The 8922-nt window shown below is 34.1% G+C and overlaps 2 protein-coding genes across 2 annotated transcripts; both read left to right on the top strand.

Annotated features, from left to right (window-relative positions):
* The first annotated feature begins 300 nt into the window (after positions 1-300).
* LOC107889179 (uncharacterized protein At2g27730, mitochondrial) lies at positions 301-2843 on the top strand. The gene is made up of 4 exons (XM_016813538.2): positions 301-469; positions 996-1120; positions 1950-1988; positions 2366-2843. The coding sequence occupies exons 2-4, from the start codon at positions 1016-1018 to the stop codon at positions 2564-2566; spliced, it is 345 nt and encodes a 114-aa protein (XP_016669027.1). The 5' UTR covers positions 301-469; positions 996-1015; the 3' UTR covers positions 2567-2843.
* Positions 2844-3898: 1055 nt separating this feature from the next.
* LOC107889178 (N-carbamoylputrescine amidase) lies at positions 3899-8597 on the top strand. Its single transcript, XM_016813536.2, has 9 exons — positions 3899-4175; positions 5798-5846; positions 6664-6755; positions 6912-7063; positions 7163-7209; positions 7320-7353; positions 7620-7786; positions 8051-8147; positions 8250-8597. The coding sequence occupies exons 1-9, from the start codon at positions 4087-4089 to the stop codon at positions 8423-8425; spliced, it is 903 nt and encodes a 300-aa protein (XP_016669025.1). The 5' UTR covers positions 3899-4086; the 3' UTR covers positions 8426-8597.
* The last annotated feature ends 325 nt before the right edge of the window (positions 8598-8922 follow it).

Raw genomic sequence — 8922 nt, 5'->3', positions numbered from 1 at the left:
AAAAAATTAAAATTGTATATAGTAAAATTAAATTTTGACTCCCTAAGAATGAGAAAAAATTGATTTAGTTCTATAAACTATTAAAATGGTGAAATTTCACTTTTACTATCATAAAAATATATAACTTTATTTCGGCCCATTCAAAAAATTTTCTAACTCCACCCTTGGTTGCCATGTGTTACTATAGAATTGATTACTAGTGCCACGTTAGCACAAAGCACAAACTAACAGTGTTAATGCGGAAATATCAATTTGAATAATAGAATAAAAATTTAGCTACCAACTAAGTAAAAGAAATTCAAGTATCAATTAGATAATTTTGAACAAGTTCAGGACAAACAACATATTAATCCTTTTTATATCATGTAACAGGGGATGATCTTTCCTTGGCCCAATTTAAAATCCCCTACAAACCCTTCTTCCTTCGCACAACAAATTTTCGACTCATTGGTTTCAGTTCAGCTGCTCCGTAAGCAATTTCTCTCTTACCCCGTTGTCACTCGGTCTTTTTTTCTCTCTTAGATCATTTATCCAAGATATGGGCATTTTTTTTTGCGACATTTTTTTTTTGTCTATTTATAATTTAATCTGATAAATTGTGTAATCTCGGTTTAATCCTTGCGGGACTTCGCTATGTAGGATTAGTGAAATGAAAGCAAAAAGTAGAAATGAAATGGAATTAAAACCTGGGTTTTAGTTTAAAATGCTTAGAAATGAAGTTTCCGTGGTTATCTAGAACGTTTTTAGCTTTAACTTTTACATGGTTAAGTCCTTTAGGTTTCCATACCCTGGAGGTTTGATTTGATTGAGGACATTATTTGATACCTTTGTTTGAAGCTTATGTGATTTTTTAAGTTCTATGAATACATGGTTATATTGTTTTAATTTGACCATAACCTCCTTGCTTTGAGAAAATTTGGCTCTATGGTGGTAATGCGAGATTTTTGGTTCTATACCCTTTGTTTACCTGATTGTCTATGGTATGCTGATTGTAGGTATTATATAGTCAACTACTATGGCAACCAGAATGGCTGTTAGATACGTTTCTCGTAGGTTCTCGAGTGGGAGTGGGAAGATACTCAGTGAGGAAGAAAAGGCTGCTGAAAATATTTACATCCAGGTATTCATTCTTTTCTGCCTGTTTTCTTCGTTTACCATTTTCTTATAAATACCGTTGTTTTGGTGTGAGCTCAGAGTTCAGAGGTTGTGTTAACATTATGATTAATCATTTTTGTTAAACCACTTTCATTTTGTTCATTTCCTATTTTCCTAGTTCCTACTAGATTGTTTTTAGGCCTGTGAAGTGTCAAGTTGTTTATTCCCTAACAGTATTTTATTCAACTTGGGATTATCAATAAGTTGATGATGGTCATAATATTCTCTAGGAGATAGGTACAGGGAGGTTCAAAGGTCTTGAAATGGGGTCGTCCATTTTTGGCCAAGCAGTGAGAAGAGATATCTAAGGTCTTGACTCTTGAGTCTTGACACCATAACTTGCTGGCCTAGTATATGTAAAATGTGGCGATGGTTATCTTTGTTGTTCTCTTCTTTTTCTCACATCAGAACTAGATAACTTTCCATTTTAGAGGGCATGGATTACTACCTTGGATTGTAAATAATATCTTTGAAAGGGTCTAATATTGGTTTCTGAGTTCACATTCTGGCACTTAAAATGGAAAATATTATAGATTTCATAGTAATCAATGATGCTCAAGGTTTGTACTTCATAATGGTATATATATGTATATATTTATGTTATGCATCATTGAGGTTTGTGATTAAACGTTGCAAGTTGATCTGTTAAGTGTTTCTCTCTCTCTTCTGCTTCCTTTCCACTCTATTTCCCCCTTCCTTTTGATCCGTTCTGCTAAATGTCCTTAACCAGTGTATTTAATTATTTCTTCTCTGTTATGACTTGATAATGTATTAAAAAAGCTGTGTTGTTGCAGAAAACTGAGCGAGAGAAATTGGAGAAACTTGCACGCAAGGTATGTTCTTATCATTGCTATGTTGATCTATCTTGACCTGAAATCTATGGGGTGTGGATTAGATGCTTAAAACAGTTTTTAGAATTTTTTTTCTTTTCAATCCTTATTCAGCCTACATTTTTGTTCCCACAAGATATTATCCAACAGTTAATGATACTTGCACAAACACTTGTTACTTTGCATGCCCATGCATTGTCTTATACACTCGTACATGTTTGGTGAGTAACTAGGACGCACAATGGTTTAATGATTAGGGTCATTACTCATTAGTTATTTGCTTCCCTTCTTCAAGTTGTGATGATCATGTGTAGACAGAAAATTTGAGTTTGTGTAAGAAATAGTGGTCAAGCATTCAAAGAACTGTTGGAACATTTCAGGGACCCAAGCCAGAGGAGAAACCGGATGCTGGTTCAGGGGGTGCTGCGACCGATGGTAGCACTACCTCTACATCGGGAACATCTGCTGAGAAAGTATCAACCGATAAGTACCGAAACTACGGGGTTCTCGCTGGTGTTGCAACCCTTGGTGCTGCTGTGGGATGGTATCTCAACTCTAAAGACAAGAAGCAAGAGGCCTGAAATGGGGGTTAATGCGATTGGATTCTCTAGGTGGAACATCGCATGAATGGTTTACCCCAATGCCCTGTTCGTGTGCAAAGTAACTGAAAAATAAAACAAACTTTGTAAAGCAGCTTATCATGTTTTCTGATAACGTCTGTGTTTGAATCAGTAGTGTTCTTATGTACCTCGATGCCAATCATGGTTTTCTGCATTGTCTTTTAAAGAATCTTTGATGCCAACTGATGTTTTTTTCTTTTCTAAATAAAGGTGTTTGAGACTTCATACCATCAAAAAAGTTGCCAAACATGCTGTCTTTGTTATTTTTGAAAATTGATATACTCTGGCTGCTTCCACCATAAAGCTCCCCTTGATGGTTGCTCATATTTTATCTGCTCCGGCACAGTGGATAATATCTTCGGCAAGAGGTGACCCTACCCTTTCTTGACGTGGGGATAGGTTACGTTCTCGGTGATAAGGGGTCATTTTATGTAATACCTCGTGATGGTCTGCATTTTGGTTGAAGTGGTGGTGGGAGAGGCAACACAATCCAAAATGAAGGATATCCAAGGCTTATGGAAATTGAAATAATAGAGCACTTTTTTCCCCTGAAAAACCTCCCTTTGCTTTTTCAAGGTCTAACTTTATCACCATTAAACCAAAATTTTCTTTCTTTTGCTGGAATGGTGATAGTGATATAAGATGTTTGTCACCATTAGGTCATATTCTCCCTATAATTTGAGAATTAGGCGTTAGTACTTAATATTTTCAATTTTTTTTTACTTTTTAATTTAAAAATGCTAATTTAATTATTATCTAATATTTTTTTGCCAAATTTTGTCAATTTTATATGTTTATTTTTTATCAATTATATATCTTTTCAACAATCTAATCAACATGTTATTGTTGCATTTTGAATTTTAAATTGAAAAAAAAATATTATCTTGTTTTTTCTTGTTAACTTTAAATTTTGATTTCTTATATATAAAGATTAAATCTTAAATTTTATCAAAATATATATTTTATTTTATTATATATATATGTGAACTTCAAAGGTAACTGTGAAAAGTGATTGACATAAACATTATTTAAAATTTTAAAATTAACAAAATTATGCAATTTAAATAGGTAATTTTATTATTTTATTTGAACTTACAATTATAAATATTTTAAAATAAAGTTCACACTATATTTATCTACTTTAAAATTAATGATTTAAATATGAAATTTTATAATTTATTTATTTAAATTTCAAATTAATATATCTATTTAATTATGTTAAAAAATAAATTTAATTAAAATATAGTTGGTTTACTTAAAAATTTAAGTTTTCAAATTCTAAAGTTTTAAATTAATTTTTTTGGGTAAATTTTGTCAAAAAAAAAATTAACAATTGCGGTGCATACTGCACACTACACTGGAAAAAGTTAGCGGGACCCAAAATAAGAGCTGGGTGGTTGAACTTTTGTGTTGCTCTGTCTGCTTAAGTTTTACTCTACTCGGCGGCTGTGGTTTGAGGATTGAGAATCGAGATAAAAGAAATGGAGAAGGGAAATAGGCAAGTAGTTGTTTCAGCATTGCAATTCGCTTGCACCGACGATGTGCCCACCAATCTCGCCACTGCGGAAAGGTTTCTTTTCTTTTTTACTCCTCCTATTACTTCCCATTTGATTAGATTTTCTGGGTCTTTCATTAATTTCGAATTGTATTCTCTGATCAAACCTATATTCTGGATTTGCTTTGCCACTCTTCCACTTTCATCTGTTAAAAAGTCTCTTCATATTGGTTTTGTGGTTTCTTTTAGTTAATTCTTCCTTTAGTCTCTATTTGATTGAGATTTGGAACTGTGGTGTAAATTGTTTGTTTGATTCTTATATGAGATTGAGCCTATTTACTATGTGGTGAAGAACCGATAAAAGAAAAACAAAGGATATAGAGACTGTTCATGGTTATAAATTGTTTTCAAATTTATTTTGGTTTCATTGGAACTGTCCAAGTTCGAACTTTGTTGGGTTTTTAAGCTAATGTTATTACCTTGGTGTTTCTTCATGCATAGTTACTCTCATGATTCATTTTGAGCAACAGTGAATGCCTCAATTTACTTATAAGCATAAGGCTGTATGCTTTTATCTACACAGCTTTGGTGGGAAAACTCTAATTAAATTTCATTAGCTTATTGGTTTAAAGGTAATCATTTTTTGGCATCTGTTTTCCGATACATGCTTTTTTTTTTCCTGTTTTAAAAGAAGAGATTTTGGATGGGACATTTCACTTTAGCTCTTCGTATTTCTTCACCAAATTTGGGATATTTGGTATTCACAATCTACAAATTTTAATATTAGCCTTAATTAGCAATAACTATCACGGTTCTTAGTGCTACATTTCCCCTAACCAGTATCTCATCTTTTCTTAGGATACATGTCCATTTTGCCTTATTGTTGTGTTTGATTCATTCCATTTTGGAGTTTTGCACTTGAACTAAGGAAACTGTTAGCAATCTTGATGCTTATTTTCCTCGGTTCTAGGTCTTTCCGTATTTGGTATGTATTTAGAAATTCTTGAATGCCCCAATTGCTTGCATATACTAATCCCATAGATATTGTCTGCTTGCAGTGTCTAACACACACTGTGTGTGTATGTCCTGAGCAGCTTCAGAAGCATATGTATGAGGTCAATGTGTTATTAGGATTTTTTTCCCTACTTCCTTGGAGTTTCAAAACCCCTTTTTGTTAAACCATAGTCATATAAAGCAAATACTTGAACTGTATTGATCTGACTTTCATCTTTGTATAAGTCACTACTTGTAATTAAGTTGTTTTGTGGCTCCTTTTTTTATTGAATCTGTGCTTTATGCGTGATGCAAATTTGAGGTTAGTGGAGATGAAAATGTAAAGAAATATTGGCTTATATCCATCAAGAGCTAATTGATGATAACACATTTGAGGAAGTTCAGATGTGAGAGGCAAAGACCTCTTAAGTGTTGAATAAGAGAAGTCACTTAGTAGAGGATGCCATGTTGGACAGGGAGGGAAAGAAATAAATGGAGCATGATCATGAAATATTATCCATGCAGCTTTCCTCATGTAGTGGGGCATCGTTTGTTTGGCTGTGGTTGTCTTTTTTTTTTTTTTTGTGTGTGTGTGTAACATACTCTACTTTTACTCTCTAATTTATTGTGATATTTTGCATCATTTCCCCATGCTTTTTGGTAACCTTCTCTTTAGTAACTTAAAATGACTCTCCTCTACACAGACTGGTTAGGGCTGCTCATGCAAAGGGAGCAAATATCATTCTTATTCAGGTATGTGCTGTTCAATTTTATAAAATTGGGCACTCATAATGTTTTCAGCCTTTTCTTAGAGATGATCTCTCTCTCTCTCTTTTCTATTTTTGGGAGGTATTTCAATTATATTGTGTCTAGTAAATGCTTTTTTAGTCTAAACCAAAATTTCTTTTCTTTTCTATTTTTTGGCTTTGTTTATTGCTGATGAAATTATTACCACTCCTCAACTCTAATACACTATCTATCTTGCAAATGCTGAACAATATGCTTGAACAGTTAAAAGAAACAATTGAATGCATGCCATAACTAAATGATGCTAAGTGGCTGGAAAATAAATTGATAACAGAAAAGAAAAATGGAAGGAAAAATTCATACCTCTCAACAGTTAGAACATAGGAACCAGAAACAGATTGTGATGTTAAATGAAAATCAAGATAAATTTGTACATTAACTGCTTTTAACGAAGAACATGGTAAACTATAGGAGAATTATTTGCACCCAGTAAATTGATGTAGACAGGGATTTTGAAATTAGTTTGGAAAACAGCTTTTGTTAAGGTAGTGTTGCTATTGAGTCTTCTTAATGGACCAGCGATAGCTCCTTAATGCTACAGTTGCGAAATACTGGCTTTCCAAAATGGAAATTTGAATAGTTCATGACTCTAATTTTAATGTCACTATCTAATTTCTCTCATTTTCTCCAATACATCTGAGGTTCTGTAATTGGTAGTATAATAGAAGTAAGCTATCCAAATGATTCAATTTTTTTCTACTGATTAATTCCTTCGTATTTGATTTAGTTTAGCTGCTATTCTTGTGTATTTATGTGTCTTCAGGAACTGTTTGAGGGTTATTACTTTTGTCAAGCACAAAGGGATGATTTCTTTCAGCGTGCTAAGCCTTATAATGACCACCCTACCATTAAAAGGTAAAATCACTGCCTACTGACTGACTTCTAAAGTGAAGTTGATTGGTTGCTCCAATGCCTTGTTTTCTCTTAATAAGAACAACTAAACTTGCTTTGAATTGCAGATTCTAGTTATTTACTCAATTCGACTTGTTTTTGTCTACTATACGCTTTCAGGATGCAGGAACTTGCAAAAGAGTTGGGTGTGGTGCTGCCAGTTAGTTTCTTTGAAGAGGCAAACAATGCCCATTACAATTCTGTAGCTATCATTGATGCTGATGGTACTGATCTTGGACTGTACAGGAAATCTCATATACCTGATGGACCAGGTCTCTAGAAAACTTAATGCTTTACACCTTCAATATGATATAATTCATTTTGATTTTGGCTTTGATTATTAAAATCGAGTTTCCACCCTCTTCTTTTAGGATACCAGGAAAAGTTCTACTTTAATCCGGGAGATACGGGCTTTAAGGTAGGTACTTAGTAAAACCTCAGTTCCTCTGATGCTAACATTTTTCATAAACTTCGAGTTTTTATGTCAATTGTCTTTATTACTTAACATATGGATGCCATTGATAACAGGTTTTTCAGACCAAATTTGCAAAGATTGGAGTTGGTTAGAGCTTCCTTTCCTTTTCCTTTTAGACAATTCTTCTCTTGATATTGTGAAGCCTGCAAATTTTTTACAAAATGTTTCGTCTGTCACTTGAATGAGCCAATGTATGGTTACCTTATATTGTTGCCATTACAGTCTCGGTTCTGGGGCTAGAATGTGTTGGCAACATAAATTACTTGCAGAAATGTGTGTTTGTTTCATCAATTTACCTGCAAAACCAATATGCGGAAGACAACATAAAGTTATTGCTTGATTTTGCATGTCAGCAATATGTTGGGATCAGTGGTATCCAGAGGCTGCCCGTGCTATGGCATTGCAAGGTGCTGAGATATTGTTTTACCCTACGGCTATTGGCTCTGAACCACAAGATGAAGGACTTGATTCTCGTGAGCATTGGCAGCGAGTGATGCAAGGGCATGCTGGTGCAAATGTGGTAAGTGAGAAGACTGGTGAACTAAAGGTTCCTTTTCAATGTTACTAACTTTTTTGTTGCTTTCGTGGTATATTATGATGTGATCTTTGAAATCCAAATTTCCTGCTTACATTTTGATTGCCCTTTCATTTCCTGTGATCTGATAATTATGTTGGCTAGAGACATTATGTATCTGTTGATTGTAATCAAGGGCTTAACCAGCCCGATTATTATTCTGTTATGAAATTTAGGGAGGAAGGGTTAACGGATATCATGCTTATATAGGTACCTCTGGTAGCTTCTAACCGCATTGGAAAGGAAATAATTGAGACAGAGCATGGGAAGAGTCAGATTACGTTCTACGGCAATTCCTTCATAGCAGGTATGAATTTGATGATTCTTTTCTCTTCAGCGATTAGTCATATTATATTCATCAACTTTATTTTGTCCAGAATAAGTCTAAATATCAATGTTTCCATTCCAGGACCAACTGGGGAAATCGTTGCAGCTGCTAATGACAAAGATGAAGCAGTTCTCATAGCACAGTTTGATCTTGACAAAATCAAATCCAAAAGAAGTTGCTGGGGTGTGTTTCGTGATCGACGTCCCGATTTATACAAGGTGCTTCTGACATCAGATGGAAGCAAAACTTCATCGTGATTCAGAGCTCCCCTTTTGTTTATCATCACTATGTTGTTGTGGAGATAATCAGTGAGTTCCCTTCCATGCCATGTATTTGTTTTGACTGCAAAGAACGAAATGACATATATGTAGGCAAACTTCCATGAATACAAAATTAAGAATATCAATAAGAAGAACCGAAATTCTAACATTTATCAATTATAGGATGCTAACTGGTAAGCGTTTTGCATCCTGAACCATTTATCTTAGGTCGAACCGGGTGATCCATATGTGTTATAAGCTTGATCCTTCTGCTCTTTTATGATTCTTGGGTTTTCCCAAGTCATTTTGCCATGGAAGAGGATTTCATGGACGTCACATATTATAGTTTTCACCTTACATTTAATGGATAATGAATCCCCTTATTTGATATGTTGTTCTACTTTTCTCTTTTTGAACGTCCAAACATTTCCTTGAAAAAAATCAGACTGGATCAGTGGGTTGAATCTGCTGAACTTGAATAACTTGATTTAGCG

This window comes from Gossypium hirsutum, chromosome A09 (genome assembly GCF_007990345.1).
Source record: "Gossypium hirsutum isolate 1008001.06 chromosome A09, Gossypium_hirsutum_v2.1, whole genome shotgun sequence".
Taxonomy (NCBI): domain Eukaryota; kingdom Viridiplantae; phylum Streptophyta; class Magnoliopsida; order Malvales; family Malvaceae; genus Gossypium; species Gossypium hirsutum.
The sequence above is the reverse complement of the archived record's forward strand: the minus strand, read 5'-3'. Positions and strand labels throughout refer to the sequence as shown.